The sequence below is a fragment of the Lacerta agilis genome, chromosome 12 (genome assembly GCF_009819535.1).
Source record: "Lacerta agilis isolate rLacAgi1 chromosome 12, rLacAgi1.pri, whole genome shotgun sequence".
NCBI classification, from domain to species: domain Eukaryota; kingdom Metazoa; phylum Chordata; class Lepidosauria; order Squamata; family Lacertidae; genus Lacerta; species Lacerta agilis.
This window is the reverse complement of record NC_046323.1, coordinates 54,692,483-54,712,394: the sequence shown is the minus strand read 5'-3', so window position 1 is coordinate 54,712,394 and position 19,912 is coordinate 54,692,483. Positions and strand designations below refer to the sequence as shown.

The 19,912-nt window shown below is 50.6% G+C and overlaps 1 protein-coding gene across 1 annotated transcript; it reads left to right on the top strand.

Moving 5' to 3' along the window:
* The first annotated feature begins 1,216 nt into the window (after window positions 1-1,216).
* Window positions 1,217-13,869, top strand: LOC117055886 (zinc finger protein 398-like). The gene is made up of 6 exons (XM_033165804.1): window positions 1,217-1,313; window positions 3,045-3,431; window positions 8,496-8,622; window positions 9,602-9,715; window positions 10,907-11,020; window positions 12,379-13,869. Exons 1-6 carry the CDS (start codon window positions 1,290-1,292, stop codon window positions 13,743-13,745), a joined length of 2,133 nt encoding a protein of 710 aa, XP_033021695.1. The 5' UTR covers window positions 1,217-1,289; the 3' UTR covers window positions 13,746-13,869.
* Window positions 13,870-19,912: the final 6,043 nt, after the last annotated feature.

Here is a 19,912-nt window from a genome sequence, read left to right as displayed (position 1 = left end):
CCCATTAGGTCCATAAATTACCATATAGCATAAATTCAACACACAAAAAAACAGCTACGGTTTGTTTTTGACAAAGGACAGCTGGACATCTAAAGGGCCCCATTACCTTCAGTAGCTTAGGGCCTCATGAAACCTAAATCCAGCCCTGGTCAAAGCTGTAGAATCTCTGACAGGTAGCTTGTCCAACCTCTTGTTTAAAAACCTTTGGTGAATCATGGAATCGTGGCATCGTAGAGTGGGGAGGGACTCCTAAGGGTCATCTAGTTCCACTCCCCCCCCCCCTTGCAATGCAAGAATGACAGCTAAACAATCCCAAAAAGGTTTCAGTCTGAAATGAATCGTAGAACTGTAGACTTGGAAGGGACACCCCTGGGTCATCTAGTCCATCCCGCTGCCATGATGCAGGAATCGCAACCAGCACATCCCTGAAAAGATGGCCATCCAAACTCTTTGTTTCAAAACTTCCGAGGAATCGCGGAATCGTTGAACTGTATGAGTTGGAAGGGTCCCTCAAGGGTCATCTAGCTCAACCCCCTGCAATGCGGAAATGACAAGCATCTGGGATTGGTGGCTGTCCAGCCTCCGCTTAAAGAGGAAGGAGAGTCCACCATTTTCCGAGGGAGTCCCTTCCACCCCTGTCGACCAGCTCTTACCGTCAGAAACTTCTTCCTGATGTTTAGCCGGAATCTCCTTTCTTGTCAGCCCAGTCCATGGGTTCAAGTCCTCGCCTCCAGACCAGGAGAAAGCAAGCTTGCTCCTTTCTCCACGTGAGAAGCCCTTGAGATATTGGAAGACGGTTCCCATATTATTTCCTCTCAGACTCCTCTTTCCCAGGCTAAATGTACCCAGGGCTCCTTCAACCGTTCCTCATCTGGCTTAGTTTCCAGACCCTGGGTCATCTGGGGGCGACTGCAGAACGGTCTCCCTCGGGAGGTGGACTCTCCTTCCTTGGAGGTTTCTAAGCAGAGGCTGGGTGGCCATCTGTCAGGGATGCTTTAGCTGAGATTCCTCCATTGCAGCGGGTTCGACTGGATGACCCTCGGGGGTCCCTTTTCCGATTCTAGGATTCCTGCTTCTTGCGCTGTGGCATTTCGAGCCAGGCGCTCCTCCGGCCTCCGGGTGGCGCTGCCGTGCGCCTTGGGGGCGGGGAACTCCGCCCGCGCCCGCGCGCATGCGTACTCTGCGCGAAGACGGACCGGAGAGAGAGAGAAGGACCTTCTCGCTTCGGGGACCAGTTGGCTGGGGAGGGGGCGCGCATGCGCAGTGGCTTCACCTAGCGGGCGCCGGCCATGGCTGAGTGGACTCCTGCCCAGGTGAGAGGGGTTAACCCTGCGCTGCCCGGGTGGGAGGCAGAGGAGGGGGAGGGGCCTTCAAAAAGACCCCCCCCCGTTGGTCACCATTTAAAAGTGGGAGGGGGCCGGCGAGGAGGATCTGCAGAGGACTCCCCCAGGTGTTTTTTTTTGGGGGGGGACACTGGAGCCCAGATTGGTTTGGGGGCTGCCCCCCCTCACTGCATCCTTTTTTGGGGGGGGTCCACAGGTGCCAACTTGAATAAAATATTGGGGGGGGGGTCCAAGCAAGCCCCGCCCCGCATAATTGATCACCAACACGCACCATTTGAATGGCAATGGGCATCAACTTTTGGGGGGTGGGCTGGCCCCCTCAAATATTTTATTGTGGGGGGGGCAAAGGGACCTTAAGCCCCCTAGGAGTTGGCTTCATGCAAGGAGGGGGGGACTGGTTGGTGGTCTGAGGCGGGGAGGGGTGATAGGGTGGCAAGCTGCCCAGAGTGGCTGGGGTATAAATAAATTATTATTATTATTATTAGGAACCCCCTTCTTGGCTGATCGTGTATTTCGGGGTGCAAGAGGGGTGAGGTTTGAGAGAAAGGCGAGGTTTCAGCCTCTCTGCCCCAGGACTTCTATTTTTATTCACTCTGTTGCATTGATCTCCCACCTTTCTCTCTTCCCTACACATACACACACACACACACCTCAAGGGGGTGGCCGTGGTTCTCCCCACTTTTTATCCCCGCAACAGACCTGCGAGGTAGGTCGGGTCGAAAGAGGCAGCGAATGGCTCCCAAGGTCACAGACAGCGAGCTGCATGGCCAAAGCAGGGGAGGATTTGAACCCAGGTCTTCCCTACCCTGAGCCATTGCACCACACTGCCTCTCTCGTGATGGGCATATCCCCCCCTCCCCCCGAAAAACAGTTTCTCCTCATGACAACACTGCGAGGCAGGTTAGGTGGAGAGGCGGTGACTGGCCCCCGAGGTCACATCCGGTGAGCTACACAGCCAAAGTGGGGGGATTTGAACCCAGATCCTAGTCAGACACTCTCTCCACCCCTGGCTCTCTCATCTCCTCACAGAGGATATACAGCCCTGAATCTAGTCTTCTTGCTCATGTGAGAAACTTGATCCCTCTTTTGGCCATTGCTCAACTAATGAAATACCATAAAATTCATATATAGCCAGTCAGTAAAATATCCTCCTTAAAAAATAATAATCCATAAACATAGAGAATATATATATAGCACAGCTCAGGTTCTCTGGTCAAACAGGACATTAACTTCAGAAGCAATATTATTATATAGTGGAGAAATATTAACAATAATCTAAGACATACAAAAAGTTAAAATGACACTAGAAGGAAGCTGGCTTCCACTTTCTTAATGCCGAGGTCCAAAGAATATCATTGTTAGCAAGCGCCCAAACAGAGTACAGCGAAGGTGCCTGCCTGGCGTCTAGATGCAGGGAGTTCCAAAGATCTAGTTTTTGCAAATGCTGACAAAACGTTGCCATTCTGACGCCAGTTCTCCGTGCCAAGCGGATGTCACAGTGATTCCGGCGCCATGGAAAGCCCCCCCCCCCCGCCTCGTCTTGCCTCTGTGTCTCCGTGGTCTGGTCTCCCCCTTCTTCCTGACACTCGTCTTTCCACTTCCTTCTTCCTTTCCCCTCCCTCTCGCCTTTCTTCCTCCAGCTGCCCCCCCCACTCCTTCGCGAGCACCCTTGCTCTGGTCTGACCCCCTTCTTGCCCGCAGGCTTGGGAATGGGAGGTGGAGCCGCAACACCTGGCCTCCTTCCAGCCTCCGGCCCTCTTTGACCAAGCCGCAGAGAGGGAGATCTACCCGACGGCCGAGATCTCCCTCTGGACCGTCGTGGCTGCCATCCAAGCTGTGGAGAGGAAGGTGGACTCCTATGCCACGCGGCTCCTCAACCTGGAAGGCCGGACGGCCACAGCCGAGAAGAAGATCTTCGAGTGCGAGAAGACCGAGCTGGAGTTCAGCAACCACGTGGCTGCCCTGGGGACCCTCATCCAGGAGTACGGCCTGCTCCAGAGGAGGCTGGAGAACATGGAGAACCTGCTCAAGAACCGAAACTTCTGGATCCTGAGGCTCCCCTTGGGACCGAAGGGAGAAATCCCTAAGGTGAGAAAGAAATACCGTATTTTTCGGTCAATTAGGTGCTCCGGACCACAAGACGCACTTGTTTTTTAAAGGGGAAAAACCAGGAAAAAATATTTTCCTGGTTTTCCTCCTCTAAAAAACAGGGAGGGGGGCGCTGGAGGGGAAGCCCCTTCTCCCTTCACAGAGGTTTCTCCCCTCCTCCCCATGTCCCTTTAAAGCAACAGGGGATAAGCCTGCTTTTGGCATGGGGCGCAGGGTGGTGGAGAAAGCAGCAGCATCCCCACTGTTTCCTCCACCACCCCATGCCTTGCACCGATCCCAAAAGCCTGCTTTTGGGATTGGCGGGCAGCGCGTGGGGTGGTGGAGGAAATCCTCTACCAACCTCCCTGCCGCCCACCGATCCCAAAAGCAGGCTTCCCGCCGCCTCCCCTCATCCCCCGCCGCGTTCGGCGGGAGGTGGGGGGAGGCAGCGGAGATGTTGGTGGATCGTGCCAGCAGCTCCGCTCGCCGAAAGAAGCTTCTTTCGGTGAACAGAGGTGCTGACATGATCCAGTAACATTGCCACTGCCTCCCCCACCTCCTGCCGAACACAGCAGGGGATGGGGGGAGGCAGTGGGAGCGAAGCCTTCGCTCCATAAGGCGCACAGGGATTTTCCCTTCCTTTTTAGGAGGGAAAAAGTGCGTCTTATGGAGCGTAAAATACGGTAAGAAAGAAATGAGCTTATAATAATAATAATAATATTTTTTTATTTGTACACCGGCTTTCTATCTTACAATACTCAAGGCGGTTTACAAGCAGAAGAAACAAAAAATGTACATCTTATAACAATCTAATGCAATACAAAAATGTGACAATCAAACAAAACTTTAAAAATAAGCAACCTACATCAAAAGGTAGCATTCAACAATTATTAGAGTAATATAAAATAATATCAACATATAAAAGTTAAACAGAAATTCACCCAATATTTACAATAAACAATTTCTAATCAATAAAACAACGGCAAGCCACGGTACATAAAATAATACAATACAAATTGAGAAGCAGAGACTGGAGGGTGGGGCAAGGCAGGTGGAAGGAGGCCTTGCCTGATGGAGTCTCTCCCCTCACAGTTCTTCCTCCAGGACCAGCTCCCTTATGAAGAGTCACAGGGCCAGAGGGTGGGGCAAGGCAGGTGGAACATGGTAGGTTCAGAAAAGGGCCGCCAAGGTAGGGTTACCAGATGCCCCTGTTTCCTGGGGACAGTCCCTGGATTTGCGAATAAGTCACCGGACAAATTCCATCCCTGGTATGTCCCTGGATTTCATCTGATGTCCTCAGGAAACGCAGCAGCAGCAGCAGTCTCAGCAGGCCAGAACAGTTGTGCTCTGGCTGGCTTCAGGAGCTGCCTCCACCATATGATAGTTGGTGCAGGGGCTCAAAGATGCAGCTTCCGGGCTGCCTCCACCCTCCCTGACCCCAGCAGCTAAGCTGTGAAGGGACACTTCACGCTGCCTATCGGAGCAGCCTCCCAACTCCTACTTGCGTGCAAGCAGGAGCGGGGCGGGGGATCTCTCAGTTAGGCAACGGGAAGCCTCCCTTCCCAGCTGAGGGATCCCGACCCCCTCCTGCTTGCACGCAAGTAGGAATGCGATTGGGGCTGCTCCGATGGGAAGGGAGGCGTCGCGCTGCCTGAGGGATCCCCGCATCCTCCTGCTTACACGCAAGCAGGAGTTGGGATGGGGCTGCTCCGAAAGGCAGTGTGAAAATCTCCCTTCCCTCTGCCACCGCCATGGCTGCAGCATCAACGCCCCGAACATGTAGTATTTGTTTATTTATATATATATATATTTAAAGTGTACCTGGGTTCATTGAAAAAAAATCTAGTAACCTTATCCAAGGGGATAGAATGACACACCTGTGAATCAAGAGGGGACACGGGTGGCGCTGTGGTCTAAACCACTGAGCCTCTTGGGCTTGCTGATCAGAAGGTTGGCGGTTCGAATCCCCGCGACGGGGTGAGCTCCCGTTGCTCTGTCCCTGCTCCTGCCAACCTAGCAGTTCGAAAACATGCCAGTGCAAGTAGATAAACAGGTACCGCTGCGGCGGGAAGGTGAACAGCGTTTCCAGGCACTATGGCACTCCTCACAGCGTCCCGTTGCGCCAGGAGCGGTTTAGTCCTGCTGGCCACATGACCCAGAAAGCTGTCTGCGGAGAAATGCCGGCTCCCTCGGCCTATAGAGTGAGATGAGCGCCCAACCTCAGAGTCGCCTTTGACTGGACTTAACCATCCAGGGGTCCTTTACCTTTACCTTTACCTATGAATCAAAGAATTCTAGAAAGGTAGAGTTGGAAGGGACAACAAAGGTCATCTAGTAGAACCCCCTGCAATGCAGGAATCTTTGGTCCCTGACGTGTGTGCCATTGCCCCAGGAGCTCAGGTTTTCGCTCCCAATAGGCTTTCCAGCAGAGAGCCACTCTCATCCCCACCATGCCCAGGGGAGGGAGGGAGTCCAGGAATTTTTATTCATTAAAAGTGCATCACAGACAATAATCACTTTAACCACTAGATTAACCAACAAAAGACTTAGTTGTTGAAGTGCCACGTGGGTATTATTTGTCCGCTGGATAGCTCTCCTTCCCGTTGGCGTCGGGCTGGAGAAGGCAGCTAAAGAGATTTAAACGGCAACCAGCTATCTCAGCCTGCGTCTGCAGAATGAGCGGGGTGAACAGAGCGGGTCTAAGAATCTGATGCGTGGTCTGGCTGTGTGCTGATGGACACATGGAGGTGCTAAGTTGTTTTATTTTCTGTGTCATAAAGTTTATATACCACTTGATGGTTAAAAACAAACAAACAAGCCACCCTCAAAGCAGTTTACAGAAAAGGCAAAACAATCAAATTATCACGAAGAAAAATTAGGAATAGGAATAGGAATAGGAATAATTTATTATTGGCCAAGTACATTTTCCAACATACTTGGAATTTGTTTCGGCTACATTGCAATGTAAACATACAGACACTGTTCCTCTCACAATACAAAGAAGCAAAGAAACCCCACCCATATTTTACCTCCCCTTAAGCTATACAACTATGAATTTAACAATGGCACAAGGGAAAAAACTATTCTTGTGCCTGGCCGATTTTGTATATGAAGTCCTGTAGCGACATCCAGATGGAAGTAAATCAAGCAGATGATGACCGGGATGTAAAGGATCTGCTACAATTCTCTCTGCTCTCTTCCTAACTCGGGTAGCATAAATTGTCTCTATTGAAGGCAAGCTAACACCAATTACCCTTTCTGCAATCCTTACAGCTCGTTGGAGCCTTTTCTTGTCTCTCTTGGAGGCTGTACCGTACCAAGCTGTTATAGAATTACAGAGAACAGTTTCAATGATGCCTCTGTAGAATTGGGTCAACACTTCCTGGGACAATTTAAATTTCCTTAGTTGACGCAGGAAATACAGCCTCTGGTGGACCTTTTTAATAATACTATTGATGTTGCTTGACCAATTTAAGTTATCAGAAATTATAGAGCCCAGGAACTTAAAGGACTCTACTACTAGAACCATGTTACCAAGAATGGAAAGTGGTGGCAGAACCGAAGAGTGCCTTCTGAAATAATTTACAGCATTTGACGAGTTGAAATACCAGCAGACTAAAAACAGGTTGAGACTCCCATCAGGCTAGGATGGTCTAAGCAGAAATGTTTTTAGAGGCACCGAAAACATACAGCGAAGGCGCCAGCCTGATGTCAACGTTGCTATTACTATCATTATTGCTATTGTTAGAATTTATTATGCGCCCTTCGCCCCAAGGTCCCAGGACAGGTCACAATGATTTAAAAGCATCCTTAATATGGGAACACAGCATTAAACACGGTGTAAGAAAAACCGCAAAAACATACGCCTGAAGGGTCAGAGGCTGGGGTCAAGGGGTGCGTCTCGAGCATCCACCGAAAGCTGTACAGTGGTACCTCTGATTGCGAACGAGATCCGTTCTGCGCATGCCCGTGCGGCGAAACCCGGACGTAAACACTTCCGGGTTTGCCGCGTTCTTGACCTGAAAAAAACGCAACATGAAGCGTTCGCAAGAAGAGGTATGACTGTACTATGAAGGCACCAGGTGCACCTCTGGGGGGGGGGAGTTCCACAACTTAGGGGCTGCTACAGAGAAGGCCCTATCTGTTCTCCCAAAGAGAGCAACCCCCCCAGGGGCGTAGCAAGGGGGAGGCGAGGGGGGCGGGCCGCCCCTTGTTCCATAATGGTGGGGGTGACAAATTATCAAGGAACAATTACTGCCCTACTAGGGCGGTTCATAATTTTTTTTTTAATGCCTGCTCCAAAGGTCTTACTATACTAGGGATTATATAGCTATATATGAAATTTCATGCATATCGGTTAATATCTTGACCCTCCTCCACCAAAATAGCTGTTTCCTTGGCTGTTTTCCCTATGTCGTGAAGGCTGAAATTTCAGTTCAGGGGAGCACTTACTGTTCCCAACCCTAACCCTGGGGAAAGCCATCGAATTAAACTTTAATTTGATTTTGAGATGTTTTTAGGAGGTAATTTAATTATTTGATTTTATACCAATGTTATGTATCTGATGTTAGCCACCCTGAGCCCGACTTTGGCCAGGGAGGGCGGGATATAAATAAAAGTTTTTTATTATTATTACTTATTATTCCTTTTTAAGAAAATACGAAATAACATAAAACAATTTTTGCGGGGGGGGGGGGTTGGAATTAATTGGGGGGTTGACAAGAAATTTTCTGCACCGGGTACCACCCGGCCTTTCCATGCCTGGGGGGGGGGGGTGTGACAAAAAATGTTTTGCCCCCGGGTACCATTTTACCTTGCTATGCCCCTGCACCCCCCCCCCCCCAGATTTGGCACTCAAGAGGGTCTGTAGGGAAGGAGGCGATCTTTCAGGGGGGAGGGCTCTCCTGCACGGATCCTGCTTATGGACTTCCTGTGCGAGAACAGGATGCTGGAGTGGATGGACCAGTGGCCTCATCCAGCAGGGCTCTTTTCATCTTCTTACGACGGCAGCCGTGATGGAGGGCTTGGTCAGCTTTTCTGAGTCACGGGGGGCTCTGGTTTTAGGTTCCCGTCACCTTTGATGAAGACGCAGCAAGCTTCTCCACCCAGGAGTGGGCCAGTTTGGAAGACTGGCAGAAGGAACTCTACCGGAATATCACCAAGGGGACCTACGAACCGCTGATCTCCCTGGGTAAGTGGCTGGCCTTTCTTTCTCTTCTCTTTGTAAAGTTCTTTATTTCATTTCATTTCCTAACATTCACAAAACAGAGAGAACAGTCGTGGCAATGGACAAATATTAAGAGATGAAAAATAAAGCCCCGTTTAGGGAAGTTTTTTATGTCCGATGTTTTATTGTGTTTGTACTCTTCTGCTGGGAGCCACCCAGGGTGGCAGGCGTATAAATCATACTATTACAGTCGTACCTCGACTTATGAGCAACTTGACTTATGTAATTTTTGAGTTGCGAACGGGTCCCGGAGCTAAAAAAAATGGCCGCCGCTTCCGAAATTTTCGAGTTATGAAGGGAAAGTGGCGGCACGATACCTCTACTTACGAAGATTTTAATGCGGTTTTTTTCGATTTGCGATGTTTTTTTCCGACGCTAGATGGTGATCTTCGACTTACGAATATTTCGACTTCCGAAAGCTCTTTCGGAACCCATTCTTTTCGTAAGTCGAGGGACCACTGTATTATTATTATTATTAACTACAAAATAGGCACGCAGCATGCGCAGAGCTTCGCATGGCTTAAAATAAGTCCAAGTAAAGTCTTATCAACGTTATCAGAGCATCAAAGATAGTTCCAGATTTGCTAGGCTTGTAACGGGGGTTGTCTTGAAAACGATGGTTCTGCTGCATGTGTCGTAAAAGAACGCCAAATGAAAATGTACCTGGAGGTTCTATTCCTTGTCAAAACCTCGAATTCTCCACGATAGCTCCGTTGCAGAGCAAGTGTTACCAGATGCCTAATGTTAGGATTTGGCGTTGTTCTCCGCTGAATTGCAATTACTGTTTGTGCTGCTCAGATCATATGCAAGACCAGTTCTTTGGACGAGAGGCTGGCATTCCTTAGAAGAAGGAATGGAGCTGCCGGGTTTGTTGTCCCGTCTGATTTCCCTCCACTGAACAGTGACTATCAGCACCTGCTTTCTGATCTGCTTCCCCAAACAGACTCTGCCATTTCCAAAGCTGACATCCTCCCACCGATGGGACAAGCGGAGCCTCCCCGTGCCACGGATCACGAATTTGTGGGGGGCAAGGGGTTCCCTGCAGAGCCCAGAGCAGGTGAGTCGAATCTGGAAGGTGGCCGATAAAGATTTGCCATCGTGGTTAAAGCATCCGTCCAGCTCTGTCACTTGTGGACGGCACAGAAAGGTGGTGGGGGAATAAATTGAACGGGAATGAAATATGCAAACAGTGAGTGTAGGGCTAAAGTGGTACAGGTCTGCCGGGACTCACACCTGCCCAGAAGGTACATTTGCAAACATTAAATCCTTGGAGCCTAATCTGTCAGGGGAACCTCCGGAGGCAGCGGAGAGCCAGCGGAGGTGGAGAGAGGGACCCCTGATGCTGAGAGTACCCAGCACCGCCCGAGAAGCCTGTGGGAGCGAGAGACAGGAAGAGAGCAGCTCCGTGGTGGAAGGGCTGTTGGATGCTGCGGGGTACGAACACCCAATAAGCAGTTCAGGAACGGAGGGGGAGCTTGTAGTCCCGTTGCCCCAATTACGTAGGGGGCTCAAACGGAAGGGAGGAAAGGAGGAGATTTGGGGTCCCCAGGTTTCTCTGCTGGAAGCACTCGCAAAGCGCCACTTCTGGGATCTGAGAGTGACTAAGACAGTCATGGAATTTAGAGCTCTGTATACCTGAAGGAGCGTCTCCACCCCCATCGTTCAGCCCGGACACGGAGGTACAGCTCCGAGGGCCTTCTGGCGGTTCCCTCCCTGTGAGAAGCCGAGGTTACAGGGAACCAGGCAGAGGGCCTTCTCGGTGGTGGCGCCTGTCCTGTGGAACGCCCTCCCATCAGAGGTCAAAGAGAAAACCAACTACCAGACTTTTAGAAGACATCTGAAGGCAGCCCTGTTTAGGGAAGCTTTTAATGTTTAATAGATTATTGTATTTTAACATTCTGTTGGAAACCGCCCAAAGTGGCTGGGGAAACCCAGCCAGATGGGTGGGGTATAAATAAATTATTATTATTATTATTATTATTATTATTATTATTATTATTATTATCTGTATAATAAACTGATGTAAATATACAGATCCTGAGTCACTGCGTTTTACTCGTGAGGAGCACAATAATCCCCTACATAATCCCAGAAGTGAGAGGGCTGGCGGACATTTTCAGGGGTGAGGAAAGGACATGCATAATCTAGGCCAGCATCTCAGTCAGTTTTCCGCCAGTGTTGCTGCTTGTCTCCGAAACCTGCAAGCGTTCTGCATCCGTTGCAATGCGCCTGTTGCTCTCGTTGCCAGAAGCGGATCCCCTGCCTTGCAAGGAGGACCTCTTGACCTGGATTAAGCAGGAAGAGCTTCCCGGGAGAGGGAAATGGGACCTGGAGCGAGAGATCCCCCCAGTTCTCGGCTACGGTGAGTGTGCCCAGCATTAGAAGTCATTCTTGCATTGCTCTTGGGGTGACTTCCAGCTCTACAATTCTAGGTATCTGTGATTCTGTGCCCTGAAAGGCAGGGATCTGGCTTCCAGGTTGTCCTGTTGTTCCAAAATTTTTTTTAAAAAAAATCACTCCTCCTTGTTTACGTAATATCTAAATTATGTCTGCACTGGTTTCAATATTAACTGGATCTTATTACCCACCACAGGGTAATAATAATAATAATAACAACAATTTTAGTATTTGTATGCCGCCCATCTGACTCAGTTTGGGCACCTCCCAACAGAATATTAAATACACGCTCAAACATCAAACGCGGGTGGTGCTGTGGGTTAAACCACAGAGCCTAGGGCTTGCCGATCAGAACGTTGGCAGTTCGAATCCCCGCCACAGGGTGAGCTCCCGTTCCTCGGTCCCAGCTCCTGCCCACCTAGCAGTTCAAAAGCACGTCAAAGTGCAAGTAGATAAATAGGTACCTCTCCGGCGGGAAGGTAAACGGCGTTTCTGTGCACTGCTCTGGTTCATCAGAAGCGGCTTTGTCATGCTGGCCACATGACCCGGAAGCTGTACGCCGGCTCCATCGGCCAGTAAAGCAAGATGAGCGCCGCAACCCCAGAGTCGTCCATGACTGGACCCTAACGGTCAGGGGTCCCTTTACCCTTTACCTAAAACATCAAGCATTACAAATTTCCCTAAAGAGGTGTTTTGCTATCCCATGCTGGCGAGATCATTTTAACTGGAGGTGCCACAGAGACCTTTTTCATGAAAACCTGGGCACAACCACTCAGTTATAGCCCTACCCCCCCCCCCAAAAAAAAATATATATATTATTGTTAAGAGGATGGGGTGTTCACTAAAACCTCTTGAGCTCCCTCCAAAATATTTCTGATATTTCTGTTCCAAATGAGGGTTGTTGTTTTGCCCGGTGCTGACGAACAAGTCTCGGGGAGACCTTTTCCTGGAGGGGGTGGCTCTAGCGTAGGAAGCTGAGTGTTGGAAGATTCCGGTCAGATGCCATGAAGCCCTTCTTCACCTAGTGCATAGCTAGTCCCTGGAACTCTCTCCCACAGGAGACATTGATAGCCACCGACTTGGTAGGGCTTTAAAAAAGGGATTAAATAGATTTGTGGAGAAGGGCTACCAGTCGGAATCCTAGTCGCCAGAAACCTCAGGAGGGGAGATGGTTGGTTTTGCGTGCGAATCGTGCTTGAAGTTTTCCCTTTGGTTGGCCCCTGTGAGAACAGGATGCTAGACTAGATGGGCCACTGGCCTAATCCTGCAGGCTCCCCTTCAGGTCCTTAATCCTTGCCTGTCCCTTTTTTCTGCCTCCCCCAGATGACAGCGCCACGATCAAGCGTGAAGAACGTAATCTGAGGGCGGCTCCCAAGCTCCCTCTGCCCGCCCAGGGGCTGCTGCTGCCTGGGATGGCCAGCGAAGACGTCTTCCAGGACCCCAAGCCGGACGGAGGCTGCGAGAGGCAGGGCTGTCCTCAGGGGGAGAAACCAGGCCCTCCTGCACAGAAGCCCGAAGAAGAGCGCCCCCCGAGGCCAGGGGGCTGCTGCGAAGGGCCAGAGGCGGCAGCCCCTCCAGACGCCAGCCCCAAGGGAGACCCCTTCCCCTGCGGCAAGTGCCGCGACGGCCTGGCCTGCGAGCAGCGCTTCCCCTTGCCCCAGAGCGCCCACACGGGGGGCGAGGAGTACAGCGGAGGCGCGGCGGCTGAGCCCGGCCCGCAGCAGGAGCCCGGCGGTTCCTGCGCAGACTACAAAAGCGGCTTCAGGGACCACGCCTCATCCCAGGCGGCGGAGAGACTCCACACCTGCTCGCTGTGCCCCAAAAGCTTCCGCCTGAAGACCAGCCTCCTGATCCACCAGCGGACGCACGCGGCGGGCAAGAACGAGAGCGCCTTCGTCTGCGGCGAGTGCGGCTGCGGCTTCAGCCACCAGGGCCAGCTCACCCGGCACCAGGCGGTCCACGCCGAGCGGCCGCACCAGTGCTCGGAGTGCCCCAAGGCCTTCAACCGCAAGTCCAGCCTGGTGGTCCACCTGAAGACACACCGCGAGCGGCCCCGGCCCTTCCACTGCCCGCAGTGCGCCAAGACCTTCATCCGCAAGCAGCACCTCGACGACCACACCCGCACGCACACGGGCGAGAAGCCCTACCAGTGCCCCGAGTGCGAGAAGCGCTTTGCCGAGAAGTCCAAGCTGACCAACCACTACCGCATCCACACGGGCGAGCGCCCCTACTGCTGCGGGCAGTGCGACAAGCGCTTCGTCCGTGCCCACCACCTGGTCAAGCACCAGAGCAGCGTCCACCAGGCCGGCGCCAAGCCCCACGCCTGCCGCGAGTGCGGCCAGAGCTTCCCCCACGCCCAGGCCTTCGTCAGCCACCAGGCCAGCCACGCCAACGGCGAGAGGCGACACCGCTGCACCGAGTGCCTCAGGACCTTCGCCCGCCGGAAGTACCTGCTAGAGCACCAGCGCATGCACACGGGCGAGAACCCCTACGCCTGCCTCCACTGCGGGAAGCGTTTCCGCTACAAACAGTCGCTCAAGCAGCACCTGCGGCTGCACGGCGGAGAGCAGGCACCCGCGGCACCCAAGCCGGGACCCGAGCAGGCCCTGGCACCCAGCAGCAGCAGTGGCAGCAACAACGCCCCACTGGAGAAATCTCTCTTCCCCGCCAACCTTTCCAGCGGGACCTGAGGGCAAACTGCAAACAGACAGCGCCCCCTCGGCCAAACGGACGGGTGGGCCAGAAAGCCAGAATCCCATTTGTGACCTTGAACCTCCCGTTGGCATACGTGCCCGCCGGTGGGGATATATTTTTGCCAACCGGGGCAGATGAGCGGCCGTCCGAGCGCTTTCGCGCCATGTTTCGTTTTCTGGCGGCCGCTGAAACCGTCTCAGCGTTCAGTCTTGGGTAGCAGGATGCCCGAGATGCGGTTGTGTGAATCGGCCCTGGCCACTCATTGCTCTTCGGCCTCACAGCTTCCTCTGCCTGTGAACGTCCACAGAGAGGGGCGGGCAGGTATCGCGGGCTCCCAGCTCAGATCCTCGTGTCCAGCAGCCTTGGAGAAGCTACACACTCTCTCTCCAACCAGCCTGCTTTACAGGAACGGCGCTGCGGAAAGGAGATTTGAAGAAGAAGAAAAGGCAGAGAAGTTTGTGCATCAGGGCTGACCCATACCAGGACAACAAACTGCGGAGAAATACAGTGCGAGTGGAGCCTTCTGACTGGTGGGGCATTAGAAATAGGCCCAGGCAGCTCTGTGGGGCACGTTGGACTGCAGCGGTTGTAGGGAAAGAGGGTGGATCCACTGGAAACCCTCCAGCAGCATTTCCCACCCCGCCAGATGTTTTGGACTCTGGCTGCCACTGGCCACGCTGCCCAGAACTGTGATCCAAAACAGCTGGAAGCTCCCAACGCCTTGTCACAGGCTGAGCCAAACAGCTGACGTGTTTCTGATTTGCCAGCCTGCCGGAATGTGAAATCAGCTCTCCTGCAAATAGTTTTGCCTGGGCACCAAGAGACCAACATTAACCTGGCTGTTCCTACAAGCTTCCCTCTGGGGCACAGCACCTGGGATCTGCTCTGCCCCATAGCTTTCCCCACATCACGGTCTACCCCCACCCCCCACACTCCTTTGTCCCCATTTTCCTGCCTAGATCACCCTGTGCTCCAAAATCTACAACCCCGATGGGTTTTTCTCTAGGTTTTTGGTGCATTTCCTTCTTTTTTTTAAGAAAAAAAAGCACGGGCTTTTACACATCCCCTGGTTGTTTTAAGTCTGCTCTGCTTCGTCCCCTCTGCCAATTTAGCAGGTTACGTGATTTCTGGAGCAGCTGCTGTTCGGAGTCTCTCTTTCGCTGCACGCGTTTCGTGACAAGGCAGCCTGAGCGGTCGTCGCAAAACCGAGCCTGGGGGCATTTGCAGGAGGCAAAGAAGAAACCAAAGATGTAATGAAGGAGCCGTCTTAGAGAAACACTGGGCTGACGTGTCCAAGAGGCCCCAATGCCAGGGCAGGTCGAGAGCACTGGGCCACCTTCCATCCCAAACCTGCCCATTCTTCTGCACAGACTGGAATACATATTTAAGAGAAGCACACGGCGTTTTGGGGGCCAGGCACTCCTGCTCAGCAGCCTCAGCTGCAAAAAATTGCAATTTTAACTTTTACCTTTTTTAAAAAAACAAAAACAAAAAACGGGGGATATTAATAAAGATTTTGTATCGGTTCTTTGGATAATGGCTAAAGCTTGAGTGTTTTTGCTTTGAAAGGGAAAAGACAATTGGAACCCTCCTTAAAACATCATGAGGGGTGCGGGTGGCGCTGTGGGTTAAACCACTGAGCCTAGGGCTTGCCATTCAGAAGGTCGGCGGTTCGAATCCCTGTGATGCCATTGTTTGGTCCCGGCTCCTGCCAACCTAGCAGTTGCAAAAAAAAAGGGAAAGTTGACAGCTACGGCCGTTCCCCAATGCAAAAAAAGGAAGGTTGACAGCTCTGCATGGGGTGAGCCCCCGTTGCTCAGTCCCTGCTCCTGCCCACCTAGCAGTTTGAAAGCACGTCAAAGTGCAAGTAGATAAATAGGTACCACTCCGGTGGGAAGGTAAACGGCGTTTCCATGCGCTGCTCTGGTTTGCCAGAAGCGGCTTAGTCCTGCTGGCCACATGACCCGGAAGCTGTACGCCGGCTCCCTTGGCCAGTAAAGCGAGATGAGCGCCGCAACCCCAGAGTCGTTCACGACTGGACCTAATGGTCAGGGGTCCCTTTACCTTTACCTTTAAAACATCATATATTCCATGTAATCTAAGTGAAAACGCATGTATATTGGAAACAGCATTGGTAAACACTAAACCTCTGGAAACCCTTTATGAACCCTTTATAAACCAGAAGCACTTACTAGATTGGCTCCAAACTGCCTTGCTCAAACCCCAGCTCTCCATGGGCCTCAAAATTCGGTGCAAAGGCTCTGGGTTTGCTAGGTGCTGTTTATGCGCCATTTCCATGCTCTTTCGGGGCCATTTTTGCCCCCTTGTGTGGCACTTCCGGGTTCGCAGCGATGTGCACCATTGTGGTCGCACGTGACACGGGACGTGTGTAAATGGGGGGTTTGCTGTATTGCGAGGCGGGATTGCTTATCCATCGCCCGCCCTCCGCCCTGACTTCACAGCATCGAAACACAATATCAAAAACAGTTTAAAACAGCTGACAAGCATTAAAAGAGAAATACGGTAGGTCCGAAACCAGACACCTCGAGGTGGGAAGCCAGGGTGGAGGCGAGGGGCGTCTTCAGCATCCTCTGGAAGCTGTGCAAGGAAGGTGCCAGGCACATCATATCTTTTGTGAGGGGAGTGCCACAGTTTAGGGGCTGCCATAGGGAAGACCTTGTACCCTCTGGGCCTCTACCACCTTGGTCTCGGCATCCAAGAGGGTTTGTAGGAAGCATTTGGGGCATGAGTCATACAGGACTCTAAAATGCCAGCATGTGCACCTAGAAATGAACTGGCAAGCAGCGTCACTGTTTTAAAACAGGTTACAGGAGATCAAGATGGAACCCCAGCCAGTCATTTGGCTTCTGCCTTTGGGACCAAGTGTGGTTTCCAAGTCTTCTTCAAGGGCAGCCCCATGTGGGGAGAGTTGCAACAGTCCAATCTGAAACGTCGTATAGTCATGTCCGACTCTTCGTGACCCCATGGACCAGAGCACGCCAGGCACTCCGGTCTTCCACTGCCTCCCGCAGTTTGTTCAGACTCGTGTTGGTAGCTTCGAGAACACTGTCCAACCATCTCGTCCTCTGTCGTCCCCTTCTTGTGCCCTCCATCTTCAGGGTCCTTTCCAGGGAGTCTTCTCTTCTCATGAGGTGGCCAAAGTACTGGAGCCTTAGCTTCAGGATCTGTCCTTCTAGTGAGCACTCAGGGCTGATTTCTTTGAGAATGGCTAGGTTTGATCTTCTTGCAGTCCATGGGACTCTCAAGAGTCTCCTCCAGCACTAGAATTCAAAAGCATCAATTATTTGGCAATCAGCCTTCTTTATCTGAAGAAGTGTGCATGCACACGAAAGCTCATACCAAGAACAAACTTAGTTGGTCTCTAAGGTGCTACTGGAATGATTTTTTAATTTTTTATTTTGTTTTGACTATGGCAGACCAACACGGCTACCTACCTGTAACTGGAGCCTTCTTGATGGTCCAGCTCTCACTTCCGTACATTACTACTGGGAAAACCATAGCTTTAACTATACGGACCTTTGTCGGCAAGGTGATGTCTCTGCTTTTTAAGATGCTGTCCAGGTTTGTCATTGCTTTCCTCCCAAGAAGAAGGCGTCTTCTAATTTCATGACTGCTGTCACCATCCGCAGTGATCATGGAGCCCAAGAAAGTGAAATCTCTCACTGCCTCCATATCTTCCCCTTCTATTTGCCAGGAGGTGATGGGACCAGTGGCCATGATCTTCAGTGGCAAAGGGGACCCAGAACTTGCCAAAGAACGTTCTGAGCTAAAATTCTGGGGCGCATGTTTTTGTACAGCTCCCAAAGCATGTAGTCAAACGTGTGAGTCTTAAGTGCTCCCTGAGGTCTTGCCCTCTAACCCAACCTTTTTATTTTTTGTATTAAAAATTTATAGGGTTTTTACAATTTAAAGCACATTACATAATGGTTAAATTTTTTCACATACTCCCCCCTCTCCCACCGAGGGGAGCAATTATCCAAGCCCCCCTCTCACAGGAGCACATATTATTACATTTCAAATTTAACCAATTAATATAATTAGAATCATTGCTTAGGCCTGGCCCTTCTCCTAGGCCAGACATTCTTACTCTTCTTAATTTCATTATCGATTGACTTCCTCTGATCGCCCCCCTGTTGAATTTCAAAAACAAACCTAATTCCCAGTTTTCCAATTCATCATCAGTTCTAATTTTCATCTCTATAACTTCCCTCCTTATCTCTTTTAAAACATATTTATACATCAACCTTAATTTCTTAAAATTCTTACTCACACTCGGCCTCTAAATACTTCTGAACTCTTCTAAGACCTTTATCAAATTCTACATGTTCAACCAAATTTTATAAGGCTAATTTTTTCCTTTATCTACCTCCTTCCCTCCCTAATAATTATTAACATTTTCCATTACAGCAATATCCAACTCCATCTGTAAAAACCATATAAATACCAACTTTATATAGTTTAGGCTTTTCCCAAATCAAGACTGCATAGAATGGCCTTGTGTAGCAGGCACAAACCCAACAAGTGCAGTTGACGCCCATCAACAGCAAAGCTTTTCCACTGAACGATGCAGAGAATTCTCCATAGTTCCTGGTTTACCAAGGATCCCTCCATCTTTCCTGCTGGCAAGGTTTCTTTAGAAACACCAGGCTGAAATTAATTTCTGACAAGGAAAAAGGTCCTGGGGTTCAAACTCACATGGAGGAAACAAACACTGCCTTTTGGGTGGCGACCGTGCTCAGTCCTCACTAGTGGGCTGTTGTACTTGAATGAATAGAAGAAACTCTGCACATGCTTGGGTGAGACCTTCCTGTCACCTGTTCTGGCACAAGGTCTCCCGAGCTAAAGGTGAAACTCGAAACATTAGAATATCGTGGAAAAGTCCATTTATGTAAGCAATTGTTTTCATTAGCTACTGGAGTTTAATATATGAGATAGACTCATGACATGCAAAGTGAGATATGTCAAGCCTTTGCTTGTTATAATTGTGATGATTGTGGCATAGCTGATGAGAACCCCAAAGTTGAAATGGTTAATTTGGGGTTCTCATCAGCTGTACGCCATAATCACCACAATTATAACAAGTGAAGCCTTGACATATCTCGCTTTGCATGTCATGAGTCTATCTCATGTATTAGTTTCACCTTTTAAGTTGAATTACTGAAAGAAATGAACCTTTCCACGATATTCTAATTTTTTGAGTTTCACCTGTAAGCCCTGTGGCCATGAACCAAATCAAGAAGCTTTTCTGAAAGAGGAATCCGGGACTCTTTAGTTGTAATCTAGACTGGGCAAAAGATTCCCGCATTGCAGGGGGTTGGGGGGTCCCTTAAATGATTCTGTTACCATTTAGCTGTGACTCCTGCATTGCAAGGGGCTGGCCTAAATGACCCTTGGGCGTCTCTTCCATGCCACGATGTTATGATCACCCTGCAAAGATCTGCCTCGGCCAACGCCTGCCTGTGTGCAGTGCCGGATAGACGTATAAGCTAAACAAGCTATAGCTCAGGGCCCCAATCTCTTGGGGGGGCTCCCAAAAAAATTAAAGAAAAAAAGGTGGGTGTACATTTCCAAAATATGAGATAAAAAACAAAATAAAACCTACATACAGCAACAGTGTTTGTGTGTTGTGTAGGCTCCTATGTAACTCATGGGCCCCACCTGCTAGTCTGCTCCCTCAAATGTCACTGGTTTGCTCCTTTCTATATATAGGGTGCCTACATTCTGCATGTGCAAATGGCTTGAGGTACCTATTAGGCCCATAAATTACAATACAGCATATATTTAACAGCGACAATTTGTTGTTGGCAAAGGACAGCTGGACATAAAACGGGCCCCATTACCTTCAGTAGCTTAGGGCCTCATCAAACCTGACTCCAGCCCTGCCTGCGTGTGATCAGATTTATTGGCACACATGGTAGAATCAGACATGAAAAGAGGGAGAAAGGGAGGGGGAGAGAAACAACACCCATATCTCCATATTACATTTTATTATCAATAAAGAATATATATAAAAATAACAATCAGATTTATTGCTAACCCAAGTCAGCTGTGTGCCAGAGCCAGACAGGCTGCCTGCCTTCGATCTTTCTGGGGGTTTCCAGAAGGAGAGACCTTCGCCATGCAGCCCCCTTGCCCCCTTCCG